The 20666-nt window shown below is 46.5% G+C and overlaps 1 protein-coding gene across 3 annotated transcripts in view; it reads right to left on the reverse strand.

Moving 5' to 3' along the window:
* The window catches only part of ENO4 (enolase 4), a 418823-nt gene that overhangs the window by 10190 nt on the left and 387967 nt on the right, over positions 1–20666 (reverse strand). For all 3 annotated transcript variants that reach the window (XM_069611917.1, XM_069611918.1, XM_069611916.1), the window contains one exon: positions 13140–13257. In XM_069611917.1, coding sequence (XP_069468018.1) covers positions 13140–13257 — 118 coding nt within the window. The remainder of the gene's footprint in view (positions 1–13139; positions 13258–20666) is intronic.

Below are 20666 nucleotides of genomic sequence, written 5' to 3' on the forward strand. Positions count from 1 at the left end.
ACCATGGAGAGGCCTGGCATCTGAATTGCAACAGGAATCCATTTAAAGTTCACTGCCCTTCAGTGGAGCTACAAATACTAAGACCATGGCAAGACCTGGCATTATTGACTGCCCTACAGTCCAACTACAGAAACCACTAATCCCCAAGCATGGCAAGCCCTGGCATCTGGATGGATGAGCATCCATCATTAGTTCACTGCCCTTTAGTCTAGCTACGGACAGAACTGACACCTACCCATGCCAAGCCCCAGGTGAACAGAGATGGATGTCTGTTACTTCTAACTACGGATGCCCCCAGTCCTTACCCATGGCTAGACCCAGCATCTGGGTGAAGATAGGAATCATTGATTAATTTAAAGCCCTGCAGTCTAGATACAGATACCACTAACTCCAAACCATGGCTAGACCCAGCATCCTGATGGAGCGTGAAATCCATTATTCATTCACTGTGCTCCAGATTAGCTATGGATAAGGAATTTTATGAGCAAAAAAAGCTTCACACAGTTCTGCATGGAGGGGTTTGTCACATTTTTCCTGGAGTTGAAGTAACTAAAAGCAGTCTGCAAACACCTGCAGATGCTATGCTTGAGAATTGGGGGGCTTTTCATGCAACTGAGACCATAACCAATACTGCGCGGACTAGAAAGCATTGCTGTGGACATCTCTCTCTAGCTCTTAAAAGATTGGAAATGTTGCTGGCCAGCTTGTTAGGAATGCCAAAACTCTCGTGTCTGATTAGGTTCATGTTAGAGGCCCATCTTGACCCCGTAGAGGACAGTAACTTTGAAAGTTAGAGGGAGGAGAAAAATGTAGTGTAAAGTCCTCAACAGTTCTTTGGGAGCTGGGTTCACCGCTTATTAAGGCGTTCATTGACCTACACATTGTTTGGGACAGGAAGTGCCCAGTGACTGCTAAACTAGGCATTGTTGCTGTTGACCTAGATTGAAATAATAGGAAAACTATTTTACAACTATTCTCCAAATCCACAAAGACCTTCCTTAAGAATCTGGCTTATAAAGTGGAAAAGCACACAAACAGGCTTTCCACTCTTTTCACCGCAAATGTCAAAGTTTGATGTGGGTGCTGGAGGAGTTCCTGCATGGTGCAAGAACCCCTCCTTGAAACCTCAGCTGGAGGTCCCACTCTGGGGCGGGGGAGAGGGGAGACTTCTGATGCAGCTATTTGGGGATCAGGCTTATATACCCTGTGTACCAGCTTGATTTAAGTGTATGCTAGCCAGTTTCCCTCTGCCAGGAAAAAGCAGGCAGAATCTATTGACATCAATGGCACAATGAGGGTGGCCATGTTTTCCACAGATGCTACTATGGCATATCTCTGCTGTGCGTAACATTGACTTTGATTCACAGATATCCCGAAGGATCCTGGGCTCACATCCATTTCACCACGGTGTACAATCACTTCTCATCCTGTGTCTACCCTGCTAATCTATCCTGTGTCTACCATGATAATCTATGGAACACATTCCCAAAGGAAATCAGGACAATAGAAGACCATCTCACCTTCAGAAAACGACTGAAAACTTGGCTGTTCATTTCCCAATGACCAGCACAAAGGGGATACTACTGACGGCACAAGAGGAAAGAAAACTAAAACCACCAATCTGTTTCCTCCTCCTCTCCAGCATACCCCACACCTACCTCACGCGACCCTATGGATCAGCCTAGTCCCCACTGAAACACGCAACCCCTTCCATACACCACAAAATTAAATGCCTCGAACAAACACCCAATCACTGAACGTTGCCCATTCGGAGACAATAACTCCAGTGATCACAACCAAACACCAGAAACCTGACACACACCAGAGACCAGTTCCTCACGTTCTCCAAGCTCCAACAGAAAAGCACAATTCCTATCCTACTCCCTCTCTTCCCACTAACCTACCCAACCCTTTCTCTTGCAGAACCACAAGAGCGCCTGAAGACCATACTAAAGGCAACAGTGCGCCACATAAGACAATTTAACACGACATAACATTTACATAGATTTGCGAAGATTAGCCGTGTGTCACTTTAGCGGTTTAATCTTGCTGCACTCGGAAGCACACTTTATGTCTGGTAATTCTTGCTACTGTGAGGCTGGTATCACAAGTAAGGACACAGACACAAAAGGTACAAGTTTCAAAACCTTTATGAAGTTTGATTGGGATTGGAAACTTCCTAGCTGCCCCTATTTCTAGAATAGAAGTAGCCTCGACCATCAAAGTAAATTAAAATGGTGCAGGTCCGTCAGTCAAACAAAGGAAATAGTCTGTGTCAGAAACCTATACTTGCCCTCACGTTTCACAATAACTAAGTGTGGGAAAATGTATGAAAATAAGAGTATACCAAAAGAATGTCAGAATGGCGATAAAAGTGTCTCACCACTACGGTCTCCATGCTCAGTTCACTGGGGCTCTTACAAAGTTACTTCAAGGAGGGTGGTATGCACAGTTCAAAGATTTCCCATAAATCCTTTAGGCCTCCCTCACCTATTTCAATGACAGTTCAATATGCATCACAGTTCTCTTCAATGGATTCTTTCGGGCTTCCCTCACCCACCATTCTCAAACAAACAGATATTCGCGCCTAGAAACACTTGTGTACAGGCGCGTTATAAATGACGTATCATATCATATCATTCACAAAGTTCCTTCTTAGTTACTTTCATAGGCTGCCCTTGCCTGTCTTCAAACACTTAAACATGGCTAAAACACTTTCCAGCTAAACAGCTCTGCTTCACAGAGCCCGGGCAGAACTCCCTTCCCCAACCTTTGTACTTCTCTTTCACAATGTTCACCTGTCAGAGACCTTCGCAACCGCATAGTATTATCACCCCCAGGCGTGACCAGTCCGACAGCAGGGTCTTTGTCATTATCGCTTTGGCAGATTTTCACAACACGCACAGTATTCTCACCCCCATGCATGACCACTCTGACAATAAGGTTGGTTTCTTAATGTCCGTGCCTCTTGCACTTGGTTTCTCAGAATGGGCCATCGGCCACTCTGTTCCGTATTTCACAAAAGCATATAGCCAGTCTGTTCCCTGTTTCACAAACAGTACACTTTCACATTAGCCTTTTGGGATATCTGCACGACCTTGTGCCTTTCCTTCAATGGCTTTTTAACACATTTCGCTTTTCACTGTTCTGTTATCTTTCAAGAAGCATTAAACAACGTGCTTTCTCACACGGCACGGCTCCTTTACATTGTTTCTCATTGGCATGCTCACCTGCTAAATATTTTTAAGCTTTCAGTTCAATGTCTTTTATCCTTCAATGCATAGCCTTGCGTGCAACACTGTAGCTTTCACAATCGCACATATCACAAACCGGGCTCTCCCTTTCTTTCAACTCACCGGCTGTGATTGCTTTCGCACGTCCTTTGCTTTTCAACTCGTCGAGGTCAGGGTCTTGCCCACCTGCCCCTCAGACACTCCTGGGCGGCCTTGCGTATGAAATTAGCAGTTTGTTGGCGCATGGAGGAGCAGGATTAGCCGGCCCCTTGGCTCTCTTCTCTAAACTCTCCCGGCTTCTTCGAGACACAGCTCCCTCGCAACGCTTTCTCCTGCCTCAACTCTCAGCATCTTGTCCCGTTCTTCCTGGCCTGGTTTCTTCTGCAATTGCCTCTCAGATGCTCCTTCATCTCGCCATCCAGCTTGCCTTCCTTCTTGACCCCCGTCTCTCTCTCTCTCTCTCTGTCGTTCTGTGCTCCACCTTTTATAGTTTGGAAAACGCTCCATGAGTTTCAGGTGTGTGTGATTATGACTGACCCTGCCTGGCCTTATTAGTGGGACAAGGCCAGTACCTGTTACTCGTGGTAATCTTCCTAGTCTAAGTCTTCCTCGTCTCAGTAGTTGGGCTGATAAGGAGGGGAGTTTTCGGAGTTGTAGTATCCCATAAAGGTAGAGGGAATATGGGGTAAATAACTCTCAGGAAATGGTGTCTCCTCTGCACTCCCTGAAGACCCCCTACCCAGGTGATCCTCCCACGCTAGTCCACCCCCAGGGTCGGGATCCAACAATGGTGGCCCTTCCCTAGCCACCTGTATAAGGGATCCCTGGGGACTGAGTTGTGAAACACCTTCAGGTTTTTCAGACTGTGCAGAGAGGTGCTAGTGGGAGTAGTCAGTGTATTGCACTTAGAGGAATTTATGGGAGTGGCTTGTGTGTTGAGCTTGCGAGGGGTTGTGGGGGCATGCAGTGCATTACACTTGAAAGAATTGGAGGGTACAATTGAGTTGCCGTTTGGATGAGCTCTGAGGACATACTTGGAAGAACTTTGAGAGTAGCCAAAGACCTAACCACCCTGCTCCTGCTCCCCTCCAACATACCTTACAAGTACTGTACACGCCGTATGGGCTAACCAAAGCGCACACACACACAACCAACTTAACTTCCGTTCGCATACAGCAAGCAATCCCAGACAATGGACCTTACCTTTACAGATACAAGTTAGAGCGCACAATCAAAACTACCGGCCAAACCACACATGAAACACACAAACACACACCCAACATAACAAAGATTTGCATACATCAAACAACCGAGGCATTGGGCCTTATTACGGACATGCATTCATCCCATCTGCAACCCCACACACACACACATATATGCCAGTTTCTCCTGGTTCTGGATCTATCCTATCATTCTACCCTCAGTAACCCACCACACCCTTCTTCTTGCATTGCCACATGAGGGCCTAGAGACCATCCCAATGGTAGCTGTGCGCGGTATAAGACAACATAAAATAACATGACATTTGTGAAGCTGGTTCAGAACCTTGATGAAGCCTGGCTGTGCAAACACAGATATGATGGAGGTATTGCAATGCACCATGTAGCCATGCAATATTTACAGCCATCAGTATTTTGTTAATTACCACCAGGGATTAATAAGTTCAAGCATGCAATATGGCAAGTGGTAAAATTAGCAGTATTTGTGTAACACCACCTGCTTTACTGTTACCACCATAGCTTTAATGATGCCCATACCGCGTAGGCTCTAAAAATTGCACAGTGATTCTAAAAGCAGCTTATTGGCTTTGGTAGGCAGTCCTCCAATGTGCTAAAAGGAAGAGGTTGTAGGGATTTCGGGCTCCCAGGGTGGATCAGTGGTCCGTCGAGGCCACCCCTGGGTCAGGTGTTCAGTATTACATTTCTAGTTCATCAGACAAGGTCCCGAGTAACGGATTTTAGTTTACATCAGATCATCTCTAACTACCTTTCACTGCCACTGATACCTGTACTGCCCCGATTGCTGTGCTTTACACCTAGCTGCACCTTTTATTATCCTAGGTGCACTTTGCACCAGCCTGTACTGCCCTGACTGCAGAGTCTGCACCCTACTGCACTAGCATCCGGCTGCATTGCCATCTAATCACAACCCCATGCTCACCATGCGTCACCTTCAGGCAACCAGCCCACCAGCGACACTCCCCACCTTCCCCTCCAACATCCCCCCCCTTATTTTCTACCCTCCTTCTTCACTAAAAGCAACATCACAGCCACTGATCCACCTCCCACCATAACATCATACACCAGACCCACCTACATCAGCAACCAACTCCTGGGACTCTGTTCTAGACACCTGTGCACTACTCACCAAGCACCTCCCAACTCTCCCAATACCACAGAAATGGATACCCGCATGGCCAAACCATCCATACCTACAACAGTCCTGGTACACCCCAATCCCGCCTCACCGGCACCACACAACTCCACCCTTTCATCATCCCAGACCCCACACAACCTACAGTGTGCCCTTATCAATGCTAGGTCCATCCCCGCGCTTGCCACTGAAATCCACAAACTCCTCATCAACCTGGACCTTGACATCTTAGCCATCACAGAGACGTGGCTTCACAGCGCCGCTGAGCCAGCCCTCAACCTTGCCATCCCACAGGGCTACTCCATCATCAGGCCAGACCGCCTCTCCTCAGTGGGATGGGGGGTAGCACTCATCCTGAAAGACCACTTCCAACCTGGGTGATCCCACAGATTCCCTTGCTATAAAAATCGCCCTCTCCCCTGACTACACCAGCAACCTCGTTTACCGCCCACCTGGCCCACTATTGGATTTCCATGAGAATCTCCTACACCACCTAACAGAAAACCTAAAACTCACCTCTAAAAGCATCCTTTTAGGTGACCTTAACTTAGGCAACAATGACAAAAAGGATAAGCCTGCCAAATCTCTCTCACTAGCCCTAAAAGAACTAGGCTTTGGCCAAAAGATAGCATCACCCACCCATAACAAAGGCCGCATCCTGGATTGGGTAGCTGACCTGAATTGCCACATCGACATAAGCTCCATCACCCCAATTCCTTGGTCAGACCACCACCTCATTCACTTCCTCATCCCAGCCGCATCTAAAACCAAAAAGCCCAGCCCCACCCCCCCAGCGCTGGCAAGATGCGCCAAAAATCTTACCAAAGACAAGATCACGCCACATCTCAGCACCCTCACTACCGACCCTAAGTCCTCTGACCCGTCAGTATTAGCAGACATCTATAAGAGCACCATAAGCACTGCCATAGACACCATTGCCCCACTACAGAACAAAAAAGCTAAAACAGTGGGACACTCCAACACCTGGTTCTCCCCTGAACTTAAACAACTCCGCTCTCAGAAAAGAAAAACATTGAACACTTGGCAGAAATCACCCTCCCCAGCCACCCTCTCCGCATACAAAACCATCACCTCTCAATACAAAAAAGCCATAGTCATAGCCAAGTCAGCCTCCTACAATGAAAGAATTGCTAATGCTAACTCCGAATCCAAAGAACTCTTCGCCATTTTCAAAGAACTTACCACACCAGCCATCAAATAACAAGATATTGGGCCTCATTACGACCCTGGCGGAAATCGTGGTGCAATATGCACCATGGAGCACGGCGGAAAGCTGCCGATACCGCCATGGGGGTTGGCGGATTTACCGCCCCATTCCGACCTTGGCGGGGCGGTAAATCCCCATTCCCCATTTTACCCTTCCCCATTCCCATTTTTGCCCCATAGGGCATAATGGGAGTGGGGAAGGCGTTAATTACACCACCGTAAAATACGGTGGCGTAATTAACAACAAGGTCCCGTAGCGCCATGGATTTCTCCGCCCGGAAAAACCAGGCGGAAAACGCTCCATGGCGCTACGGGAACTCGTAGTGGGGCGGACGGGTCCGCCGCGAATACCGCTGGCGTAAACCCACTCCGCCAGGGTCGTAATGAGGCCCATAGTCAAAGATCAGACCTGGTGTAACTCAATACATGCCGCTCTACTGAATAAAATCGAACTCCTACAAACCAAAATTAAGGAGCACCACAAATACCTATCACAGCACCTCCAAACAACCACCACCACCGACCAGCTGCCCAGCCCAGTGCCTCCCTCCACTAAAGCCCCCACCACCCTCTTCAAATTCAGGGAAGTAACAGAACAGGAAGTCATTGAGATAATGAACAAAATTAAACCATCCAACTGTAAAGGAGACCCCTGTCCAGCTAGTCTCATTAAAGACTGCACCGAAACACTCGCCCCCTTTCTCAAATCCTTCATTAACGCCTCCTTCAACGCCAACACAGTTCCAGACAGTCTAAAAGAACCTTGGGTTCTCCCCCTTCTAAAGAAACCTACTCTTGACCCAGAAGTCACTAATAACTACAGACCCCTCACCACCGTGCCCTTCCTGCTCAAGATCCTGGATAAAGTCGCCTACACGCAAATCCAGGAATATCTTGAAACCAACCATATCCTAGGTAAAAGACAGTCAGGATTCCGACCGGGCCACGGGACAGTCAGCCCTACTCGACTTAAAAATACAACTTGAGGACATCATGGATAAAGGCAAACCGGCACTCCTTCTCCTACTGGATCTGTCCGCCGCCTTTGACCTTGTCAACCATGATATTCTAGGCATGCACCTAAAAAATGAAGCACGCTTCTCTCCAGAAGCTATCGCTTGGGTGGCCTCGTTCCTAAATGGCAGACTCATGAAGGTCTTCTCAGACACTGCCTTGGCTACACCCCACCATCATCCACTGCGGCGTCCCGCAGGGCTCCTGCACTGCCCCTACACTCTACAATATATTTACCCTTGCACTCTTTAATGACCTCGACTGTCGTAACATAGCGTACACCAAATATGCGGACGACACGCAGGTACTACTCCCACTAACCGGGACATATGATGAAGATATGACATCCTTAACTAAAATATACACAGCCATCCAAACCTGGATGGCTGCCAACGGCCTCTGCTTAAATGGGGATAAAACCGAGATCCTCATAGTAGGGACCAGCGAAACTCTCAACAAACTCCCTCCACAATTTAATTCCTTTAACATCGATAGCTCCATCATCACAGCCTCTAAGACTGTCAAAACACTAGGTGTTCACCTAGATGCCTCACTATCCATGTCTCGCCAGGTCAACGCAATAGCCTCCGCCTCAGCACTCACCACCAAGGTGATCAACGCAGTCAAACCTTTCCTCTCCACCAAAAATTGCCTATCCATCACCAGAGCCACAATAGGTACCAAACTGGACTACTGTAATGCCCTTTTCCTCGGTACCTCCGCCAGCAATTTAAAAAAAGTCCAAATCACGCAAAACAACGCGCTCAGGGCAGCGCTGACCATCCCAAAAAGAGAACACATCTCTCAAGCTAGGAAAGATGCCCATTGGTTACCAGTAAAGGAACGCATACTCTTCAAAGCCATGGCCATCACACATAGGTGCCTTACCTCAGACGCCCCACCCCATCGCTCAGAAAGAATCACCCTCAACACCTCGAACAGAGCCACTAGAGCACACCGCGCTAACCAAATATATGTTCCCATGTTCAAAAGAACTAGAGCTGGAGGGTCCAGCTTCCAACACCTTGCACCCGAAAATTGGAATGCCCTGCCAACCTCACTAAGGAATGAAGAATCATACACTACCTTTCGCAAAAACCTAAAAACCTTTCCATTCCGCTAATGTCTTTGCCTAGCAACATGCACGGCTATACCTGCACTGTAACCAAAGCAAAGTATAACCCCTGCCTCTTAACACTTGTCATTGTGCTACTGTTACTGACTGTTACATCCTACCTATGTTAAGCTCAAGCCTTCTGTAACAGCGCCACGATGCATCAGGGCAGCTCTGTGCGCTTTATAAATGCAAATAAATAAAAAAAATGTGAGGCAAGCCCTTTAGAAGCTGCACTCACACCTATCAACAATTCCCAACCTGAACAAAACAGGAACCTCTGAGACGAACGGACTGGTTCACACAAACAGGCATCATTGCTGCGATGTATTATCTTTTCCACACTGGCTCAAACCATGCCTAAGAGTTCTTACCATTGCACATACGCTCGGAGCCCGAGCCCCCAATTTCTTACTAGACCTCAAAGACTCAGATGACCCTGGACAGGTATTATTTGACTGCTTTAACGGAGATTCACGTAGGCCACCCCTGAGGGCTCTTAGAGTGTATTTAACTGCTTACTAACTGACATTATATGATAGGTTATGATATGATAGGTTATTTATAATGTGCTTAATACCCAGAGGTTTCTAAGCATGGACCTGGGGATCAAACCTGTGTTGCTCCGTGTCGTCTTGCTTCCAAGGTGAGAACTTTGCCCCTGAGCTATCCTCCCGAGATACCTGACAATTCTTACCGATGTGTGGCACGCACACTTATTCAAACTATCACTAACAGCTCTTCCTGACAGGTATTGGCACACATAGGCTCTCATTACAAGTTCGCCGGTATCATGCCGGTAATTCCAGTGGGATACCGGCAAACGGACCTACTGTTTCCGTCGCCTAATATTCCGGCATTTCCAGGATATTACAGGTGGCGGAAAGGGTGGTAAATCCCAATTCCATGGAGTGCCATAGGACTCCATGAAGGGCATTGCTGGTATTTCTGGCACCTGTAATTCCAGATCTCGGAACTATTCTTCTGCATTAAGAAGACTCAACAACCTTTTAGTTTAATTGAAAATGTAAGGAAGGAAAGAGGTTTTGACACAGGACAGTGGACTTTTGATTTTGGACATTCTGACACATCCTTAGTATTGAGTTGTGGCAGAGAAACCCCTCTCGGTAATAGGGTTAGGTAGGGCTTTGCCTTTTTTCTGCCAAAATAAAGGTTTTTAGCAACAATCATGACACCTGTGTGTCAGTAGCCTCCTTGCACACCCTTACAGCACCCAGAAACTCAGCTCCTCCCTGAGGGCTCAAACTGCTCTCTGCATGCACACTCTGACTCAACTCATACCTGAGGGCTCTTACTGGTCCTCACAAGCACTGAATCACCACCTGAGAGTTTGAACTCTGGATTTACTTCCAAGAACTGGGCCATGGTTGGAATATGTTGTTCTAGTATCTATCGTTCTGTGTCTCTGTCAGAGATGAGAATTAAAAACAGTCCCATTCTTATACCACCACATCTGTGAAAAGAGTCCAATGGCAAGGGGCACCCATTTCTGACTACATAGATCTCATGTTAGGTTATTTATTTATTATCACCCTATATATCATTGGTATGATCTCAAAGCGCTTGTGGGTTGAACGCCCTTGGGGACCTTAGTCCAGGTCAGTCGAGACAGTAGGGTAGGATACAGTGCTTGGGTGCACTCAATATGTGTGCAGCCGGTGTGATTTGTGTAATGGTGGCTGCATCCTAAGACTAGGTGCCGTGATAGTGAGAGATCCGTTGAATGTGTGAAATCAGGTGGTTGGTCTCCGAGACTGCATTCTGGCGGCATTAGGCCTGTGTAAGACATTTATGTGTGCAGCTAGGCTGATTTTATTCGTGGGGTATAGCTGCTTTCTAACGGGTTGTTGAGGTGTTCATGTACACATTTTCTGTATGTGTGCAGCTAGGCCGAAATTGATCGATGGGTGTAGCTGCGCTCTATTGTTTGCTTGTGTCAAGTGGAGAGTGAGCATCAAGGTAGGAGAGGCGAGTGTCTGGAGTGGATGGTTACTTTCTGGGTCTGGATGAGCTGGCTGTGATAGTCTTCATGTTTCGCGGTAGCAGTACTGTGAGGTAGATTTACAGGTTGGTCCTGAGTAAGTTTTGATTTGCTGTGTTCTTAGGCTCAGCATAGGTCTCTTTCCAAAGGCCTTTCTCGTGTAACTACTCTGACTGCATGTCCTTGGGCCTTCTTCACCAACTGGCTTAAAATTGTCTTTTTTTCAAGCCCTGTATCTAAAATTCTTTGACAGGAAAAACTCTGCTCCATAAACACTGGGGAGATTATTTAGGCCCAGCTGTCACTTATTGATCCCCAAGATACCGTGCCATCTGTGGCCAGTAGTGTTCAGGCTATGGCAAAAAAGAAAGTAATTGAAAGGCAATGTGTGTTCCGTTGGATAACCCATTGAAACACAGTGTGTATGTTGCATTGGTTCCCCCATTGAAAGGCAGTGTGTATGCTGCCCGTTTTAAAGGCAGTGTGCATGTTGCGTTGGATCCCCCATTGAAAGGAAATGTGTGTGTGTGTGTGTTGCGTTGGGAAGGCAGTGTATACCTTGCGTTGGATCTCCCTTTGAAAGGCAGTGTGTATGTTGCGTTGGATCTCCGATTGTAAGGCAGTGTATATGCTGCGTTGGATGCCCCTTTGAAAGGCAGTGTGTATGTTGTGTTGGATGCCCCTTTGAAAGGCAGTGTGTATGTTGGGTTGGATCCCCTATTGAAAGGCAATGTTTATGTTGTGTTGGATCCCCCATTGAAAGGCAGTGTGTATGCTTGGTTGGATGCCCCTTTGAAAGGCAGTGTGTATGTTGTGTTGGATGCCCCTTTGAAAGGCAGTGTGTATGTTGGGTTGGATCCCCTATTGAAAGGCAATGTTTATGTTGTGTTGGATCCCCCATTGAAAGGCAGGGTGTATGTTGCCTTGGATCCCCCATTGAAAGGCCGTGTGTATGCTTGGTTGGATGCCCCTTTGAAAGGCAGTGTGTATGTTGTGTTGGATCCCCCATTGAAAGGCAGTGTGTATGTTGGGTCCCCTATTGAAAGGCAATGTAAGGCAATGTGTATGTTGTGTTGGATCCCCCATTGAAAGGCAGTGTGTATGTTGGGTTGGATCCCCTATTGAAAGGCAATGTGTATGTTGTGTTGGATGCCCCATTGAAAGGCAGTGTGTATGCTGCGTTGGATGCCCCTTTGAAAGGCAGTGTGTATGTTGTGTTGGATGCCCCTTTGAAAGGCAGTGTGTATGTTGGGTTGGATCCCCTATTGAAAGGCAATGTTTATGTTGTGTTGGATCCCCCATTGAAAGGCAGTGTGTATGTTGCCTTGGATCCCCCATTGAAAGGCAGTGTGTATGCTTGGTTGGATGCCCCTTTGAAAGGCAGTGTGTATGTTGGGTCCCCTATTGAAAGGCAATGTGTATGTTGTGTTGGATCCCCCATTGAAAGGCAGTGTGTATGTTGGGTTGGATCACCTATTGAAAGGCAGTGTGTATGTTGGGTTGGATCCCCTATTGAAAGGCAGTGTGTATGCTGTGTTGGATCCCCCATTGAAAGGCAGTGTGTATGTTGCGTTGGGGAGGCAGTGTGTATGTTGTGTTGGATCTCCTCTAGTAGATCCAACGCTGCATGAATGCTGGTATGTTTGCGTCCATTCGCTGAGTTTGCTGGGCAGTCAGTGTGTCTCTGGGATCCTCACTTAATGCCTAGAAGGATTCCTGGTCCAGAAGCCCATTCACCATCGTACACAAGAGAACATCTGCTTTCTAAGTGGCATCTACCATCTACAGTATGTATCCAAGGGGGCGGGCACAGGTAGCCCCAGCTCCCCTGGAAACCATTATTTCGCTCTTAACAAATGGTGAGCACATTCGATTCCAGCTAATTAATTCTGTCATGGCGCTTGATTCGGTCTATGGCTGAAAAGAAAGCCGCATTTATTCCGTTGGCGTGCGTGCGCACGCCCAGGCAGGGGGGTTGAGGGGGGGCGGCTATTCTTTCTAAAATAGATAACCTATTAGGAGAAGAATGCATGCTGTGGGATGTGTCTTGCTTGCAATTTGTCATGGTGCTGGATTCTTTTGCCCTCCTGTGGAGCTATTTTTATCAACCGCCCCAGGCCTTTGTGCCCCCATTCAATGCCATCTGAAAAGGGTGTGATAATGAAGCAGTTCATACCCAGTGTGCCGCTGCGGGCTAGTTCCTCCTCAATCGTGACCAGCCGGTTGTACTTGCTCGCCCGCTCGCCCCGGAACAGACCTCCCAGCTTGATGAAGCTGGCTCCCAATCCCACAGCCTGAGGAAAAGAAGAAGCATCCAGAGTTACAAAGTGCAGGTCCTGGAAGCACCCACCCATACACAGGATGACCAGTCAGCTCAAGACCAACAGTATGCCAGCCCCCGCCCGTACACAGGATGACCAGTCAGCTCAAGACCAACTGTATGCAAGCCCCCACCCGTACACAGGATGACCAGTCAGCTCAAGACCAACATTATGCAAGCCCCCACCCGTACACAAGGGGACCAACCAGCTCAAGACCAACAGTATGCCATCCCCCACCCGTACACAGGATGACCAGCCAGCTCAAGACCAACATTATGCAAGCCCCCACCCGTACACAGGATGACCAGTCAGCTCAAGACCAACAGTAGCACGCCCCCACCCGTACACAGGGTGACCAGTCAGCTCAAGACCAACAGTATGCCAGCCCCCACTCGTACACAGGATGACCAGCCAGCTCAAGACCAACAGTATGCAAGCCCCCACCCGTACACAGGATGACAAGTCAGCTCAAGACCAACAGTATGCAAGCCCCCACCCGGACACAGGACGAGCAGTCAGCTCAAGACCAACAGTATGCAAGCCCCCACCCGTACACAGGGTGACCAGTCAGCTCAAGACCAACAGTATGCAAGCCCCCACCCGTACACAGGGTGACCAGCCAGCTGAAGACGAACAGTATGCAAGCCCCCACCCGTACACAGGGTGACCAGCCAGCTCAAGACCAACAGTATGCAAGCCCCCACCCGTACACAGGATGACCAGCCAGCTCAAGACCAACAGTATGCCAGCCCCCAACCGTACACAGGATGACCAGCCAGCTCAAGACCAACTGTATGCAAGCCCCCACCCGGACACAGGACGAGCAGTCAGCTCAAGACCAACAGTATGCAAGCCCCCACCCGTACACAGAGTGACCAGCCAGCTCAAGACCAACAGTATGCAAGCCCCCACCCGTACACAGGATGACCAGCCAGCTCAAGACCAACAGTATGCCAGCCCCCAACCGTACACAGGATGACCAGCCAGCTCAAGACCAACAGTATGCAAGCCCCCAACCGTACACAGGATGACCAGCCAGCTCAAGACCAACAGTATGCAAGCCCCCACCCGTACACAGGATGACCAGCCAGCTCAAGACCAACAGTATGCAAGCCCCCACCCGTACACAGGGTGACCAGCCAGCTGAAGACGAACAGTATGCAAGCCCCCACCCGTACACAGGATGACCAGTCAGCTCAAGACCAACTGTATGCAAGCCCCCACCCGGACACAGGACGAGCAGTCAGCTCAAGACCAACAGTATGCAAGCCCCCACCCGTACACAGAGTGACCAGCCAGCTCAAGACCAACAGTATGCAAGCCCCCGCCCGTACACAGGATGACCAGCCAGCTCAAGACCAACAGTATGTCAGCCCCCAACCGTACACAGGATGACCAGCCAGCTCAAGACCAACAGTATGCAAGCCCCCAACCGTACACAGGATGACCAGCCAGCTGAAGACCAACTGTGTGCAGCCTGAACTTCCAGCTAATTTCTCACATTATTTAGCATTACACAAATTGCAACTCTGTTAAAGGAAATTGAACATTATATATTTTCAAATGTATTTCACCAGTGAAGGCAGAAAGGTGAAGATAATGGGGTGCAGCTTGTGTTGGAAGTTGGGAGGGTCGTGCCGATCTATCTAAAAGACGCCAATAGTTGCTCTCCTACCATGCGACTGGCCTGTATAATGTTCCTTCTCTTAGGTGCAGACTCTTAAAGTGCTGGGAGATCTTTGCATGATTGGTGCAGGGCCTTTTGTGATCCTTTCTGATTGGTCCAGGGCATTTTATGACTTAACTAAAAATGGTCGTCCAGTGAATGTTTGGCAAGTTGGGGGACGGGGGCAAACATACATTCTAATAGTATGTCGACCTTATTACTCCCAGATAATAATTGTAGCTGTTTCGGTGCAGGCGACGTGTGTATTCTGTACACACAATGTTGCATTGTTGAATGTTCAGGCCCCAAGCTTTGTCTTGACCATTAAGGACACCTGTACAGCATTGTCAACCAGTAAGCCCAACTCTACCAGCAATTATTTGTTAGAGAACTCTAAATGACATTTCTAGAATAGAAGAAGGGAAACAGGAATGCAGACTTTTAGACTGCTACATTTCTGCTACAAATAACCTATGCTACACATATTCTGGGGAAAGTCTATGCTAATTCTGCCTGTATTCTCTATAAGTGACATAGTCGCACTACCCTGCACTAAGAACCAGTGTCACTAATGTCCACCATGAAAGAGTGCTGCTTGAATCCCACCTAAATACCTCGGGCCCCACCTATAGCCTGCATTAGGAACCGCTGACACCTATATTCTGCCTAAACAACCAGGGCCCCCCATTTACATGTGGCAATATTTCTGCAGTAACCAGATTTCTAACTCTTAGACTAACTCTGCTGCCAGAATGGACGCGGAAACACTTCTTTTTTATTATTTAATATAATGTGCTATTAGTTCCATTAACTATTTCACATCACTCTCATTCATTAGACACATTTTTCATCATCATTAAAACCGGTTTACAGACTTTCCAAACAAATGACCATCACATTTATCTTACATTCTCTCCGAAATGCAATTTACTACTTTCCACACATTGTATAACGCAATCACTAGACTATTACCAGAATGAATACAATATTTCCTTCCAAAAAGCGTCAGTAGTAATTGTCATGAAATGATTTACAAAAGGACCGACTTACTGCACACATACTTCCCGTAGCTTGCCACATCCTGTGAGAAATGTGCTGTGCGCTTTCGACATGACCGTCATGGTCGAGGCATACCTTTACTTGGGCCTAATGTAGGTAAGATATGTAAGTCATCAAACCTTAGTAGCAAATGAAATCTTCCTACTTGCACAACCGGACATTTCTTTAGATACCATTGGGGTTTCAAACATTTATATTGCATCAGATTATGTGACGGGCATCTTCGCAGGGATTCCATGTGGGTATAGTTGTTGATCCAATCCCAGTCTTATCTTTTTTTCAAATTCGTTTTTTAGTGCAAAGTAATCTTGTGACCAGTCAGGCGTGCATTCAATTTTCACAAATAGATCTAGTACTAAATTTGCCCATACAAAAAGGTCAGTTCCTTTCACTTGTTTCATCATTACTTTGCCCATTTCATTCAGTAATGCACAGTTTGTTTTTTTCATAGCCGTAACATACATAAGGCCCCTGTTTTTCAACACAACTGCTGCTAGTGCCAAATTCCAAACAAATCATTTCCATCGGGACCGATCTTGCCAGGCCCAAGCCTGATTTCCAAAAACGCCTCTAGGCCATAGACAATGGCGGGGACAAACCGTTGTCTATTCCTGCATAACTGTACCCAGCAGTGTCAGTGGCAAATGTCTTAATCAACAGCGTCAGTACAATAGCCTCCTGCTTCCTACAGATCTTTAGCTCCGTGTACTTGCCATCACCATATTCCACTCCTAAGCACTTATATGATGTCACCCTCTCAATCTCACCACCTCCTACACCTCCTACAAAGGGGCTGCACTCAAACCTTTACCATAACAAACCAATTTAGTTTTTTCAATATTGACAACCAGCTCATTGATATTTGCGAATGTATACAATTCCGTGGCCGCCCTACCCAGACCCACATATGTATGGTCGAATAATACAATGTTGTCTGCGTAGGACAGCCGCAGCACATGCTCACCCCCCCAACATTGGTGCACTACAGTTGACACCCAAATCACTATATCTGTGGGAACCCTGTGATGCACTCCCACCACTACTGGGCAATTTATCAGAATAAACGATATACTGCTAAAGGAGTACTTTGAAACTTAAGGCATCCCTATTCACACAACGAGAACATCAAAAGCCCCTGCTTGATTGCATCACAGCCAAACGATTGGACTCACTGTTGTTAGAAAAATATAGCTTTTAATAAGAACCAAACATATTAAAAACCAAACGATTGGACTCACTGTTGTTAGAAAAATATAGCTTTTAATAAGAACCAAACATATTAAAAACCAATACACATTCTGGTCTCAATCTCATCTTGTTTAGACAACAGAAAGACTACATAAATTTACAAAGACACAACTGGGTATCTTGCACATTCTATAGCATTGTAAATGTATGCGTCTTAACAGTGTGTTCTGCTCAATTTATATACATCTGAAGCACCTATTGTGTTACATATTTCAACAGTTGTTTTAAAAGTTGTACTGCTACTGTTTTGGTTTTGCCTAGGTACACAAGATTGCATGGACATTTTATTCCATAAATGTGCCATCCGTATTGTATTTGATGAAATACGCAGCTACTTAGAAACCTAAGAGAACAAAGAAGGGGATACAGTGCTTTTGTATGGTCCTGATGAAGGCTCGACTATAATATAATAGGCTCCTTACCATGCTGGTAGGGAGACCGTAATGATCTTTGGTTCCGAAACACAGCAGTGTCGACCTTTATTTTGTTTCGAACATTGTACATGATGACATTTGATGATATCAGAAGTATTTAGGTGGATGCAAGAGCAGTATGAGAGTAGAGGATGCTCTGATGCAGATGCAGCAGTACAACTGTTAAAACATCTGGTGATATATGTAACACAATAGGTGCTTCAGATGTACACACATTTTGCAGAACAAGCTATTAAGACCACATACGTTTACAATGCTATAGATTGAGCAAGATACCCAGTTGTGTCTTTGTAAAACGGAGTGACGCCGTATACTTGCTGACGCGAAGCCTGTTCTAGCCTGTTCTAGCCAGTTCTAGGCAGTTGGTAGGAGGTGCTGTGTTTTTTTTTGCTTTTCCTCTTGTGGTGGATTTCAGCTCTTGCGCGTCTACCTGAAGGTAGTTCTATAACTATTGCCAGATTCATTTACGATACCACTACTCGTGTGACAGTATAACTCTGCGCACTCTGAATAATCTGAATAGTCCTATGTCAAACGTCAAACCCCAATAACACAACAGCAACTCCCAAGGGGCAGAAAGAGAGCCTTAATTGTGTTCTCATTAACATGAGGTCGGCAGGTCCTCATGCCACTGAGATAGCTGAATTAATTGGCACAAACGACTTGGATCTGTTGTTGGTTACCGAGATTTGGTTCACTGAGACCTCTCATGGGATTTTTCATGAGTTGTTCCCAGAGGATTACCAAATCAAAGTCATTAATAGGGTGGAGAAAAGAGAAGGTAGTATTGCAGTAATTTACAAGACTGCTATGCATATGTCCCACTTATCCACCCTTGACTGGGTCGATGGCGCTCAAGTTGGATATTTTACATTCAATTTATTATCCAGAGCTGCCATGCATATCATTCTCGGTTACAGACCCCCTGGTCCATGCAAATCCTTTCTGGACAATCTGGACTCGTTTTTGGTCAGCAAAGGGAGTAAGCATAAGGACCTTATGATACTGGGTGACTGGAATATCTGGTTAGACGATCCTACTAAACCAGACTCCAGAGAACTGTGGGAGCTCTTGGAAAACCACAGTCTTCATCCCAGGGGATGCTTTCTTCTCATTCAAAGGGACATTGTTGAGAAGTTGTTATTGTCAGAGGGACTTATGTTTTGCTGAAGGAAATGCAACCAATTCATTGGTCAGATCACTCTGTACAATTTCTTTCATTAACCTCGTACATTGGGGATAGGGCCAGTACCAAGGACAGACCTATCACCTATACCCAGAAAATTAAGTATTTGGACAAAATGACTGGTGAGGAAATCAAGAAGGCTCTGGGTATTATCGACTTACAGCTCTCTAGTGATTATTTCTTTGATTTAGGAACTACTATCCTAGAGTATGTATGTTCCAAAACGGCCCCTAAGAGAATTAAACAAAGCAGAATCTCTAAACCATGGCTCATGACAAATTTGATCCCTTTACGTAAATTAGTCAGTTGGACTGATCGACCATGGCACAATGAACAAACATTAGAGAATGCAAGAAGAGCTAAGACTGCATTGAAAGAGTATAAACAGGCTATCTTTCAAGCTCAAACAGAGTTCCTAGTGAAAAAGATAAAAGCAGAAGATAATCTCCCTATGGAGTTATTCTCCATTGCAAATCAACACCGATTGATCCCTCACTCACGCAGGCAAATCTGTCTTTTCTTAGATAAGATTGAAGGCATCAAGGCTGACATTGCTAAAAAAGAATCAGCCCTTAAGTGGTCTCCCAGTGAGCCCCCCAATAATGAAAGCACAGCTGACCTTATGGACTCAACAGGGCAGAACACAACTTTTGATTTTCAACAGGTTGATGAAAAAGAGATCCATCATTTGCTGGACACACTGAAGCCTACAAACAACTCCCTCTTTGTTCCTCCTGCCTATGTGGCCAAGCGTCTGGCCTCTGACCTGGCACCATTTGTAACTAAGTTTGCTAATAAATCTTTATCCCAGGGCGTGGTTCCCTCTAGTTTGAAACATGCGATAGTCACTCCTTTATTGAAGAAGCCTACTCTGTATTCTGAAATCCTCCAGAACTTTCGGCCAGTAGCAGGACTCCCCTGGCCTGCTAAAATTTGGGAAAAGGTAGTTAATGGTCAACTACATGATTTTGTTAAGAGGGAAATGCTATTAGACAAATTCCAATCTGGGTTCAAGCCTAAGTTTTGAACCGAAACGGCCCTTTTGGCCATCCAGGATGACCTGTTAAGGGCCGCGGATCAGGGTGAGCTGTCCCTGTTGGTGATGCTCGACCATTCCACGTCCTTTGACAAGGTCGATCATACTACCCTTCTGTGATGATTACAAGAGGTGGGAAGGGTATCGGAACATGCGCTGCGCTGGTTCAAATCATTTTTGACCAACTGCTACCAACAAGTAGGGTTGGAAGGTTTCCTATCAGATGCTATTAGACTGATCTGTGGTGTACGACAGGGGTCCTCATTGTCACCGCTACTATTTAACTTATATATTCGCCCTCTACTAGAGATCCTGAGGCGTCATGGACTGAATTTTCACTCCTACGCAGATGACACTCAGATCTTTATCAGAGTTTCCAACTTTGACGACGCATTTGGTAAATAGGCGTAGTGCCTGCAGGAGGTAAATACCTGGATGTCCCGTAATCGGCTTCAGTTGAATGCTGCCAAAAAAAATGAGCTGATTCTATTTGGACTTTAACATTTCCTTGCGGCTGCTAAGAAACTACCCACCCCAATACTGCTGGGGTCAAACCTGAAATTTGTTACTAAGGTTAAGAATCTGGGCTGCATATGGCAGGATGACTTCGAAAGTGAGGCTCAAGATAGAGCAAAGGTTCGGGCAGTACATTTCGTCCTTAGGCTTCTCAGGTAAATGATACCTTACATACCCAGGGAGGACTATGCCATGGTAGTAGGCGCACTAACCAACAGGCATCTGGACTATTGCAAC

Source organism: Ambystoma mexicanum, chromosome 8, assembly GCF_040938575.1.
Source record: "Ambystoma mexicanum isolate Mex_15411 chromosome 8, UKY_AmexF1_1, whole genome shotgun sequence".
NCBI classification, from domain to species: domain Eukaryota; kingdom Metazoa; phylum Chordata; class Amphibia; order Caudata; family Ambystomatidae; genus Ambystoma; species Ambystoma mexicanum.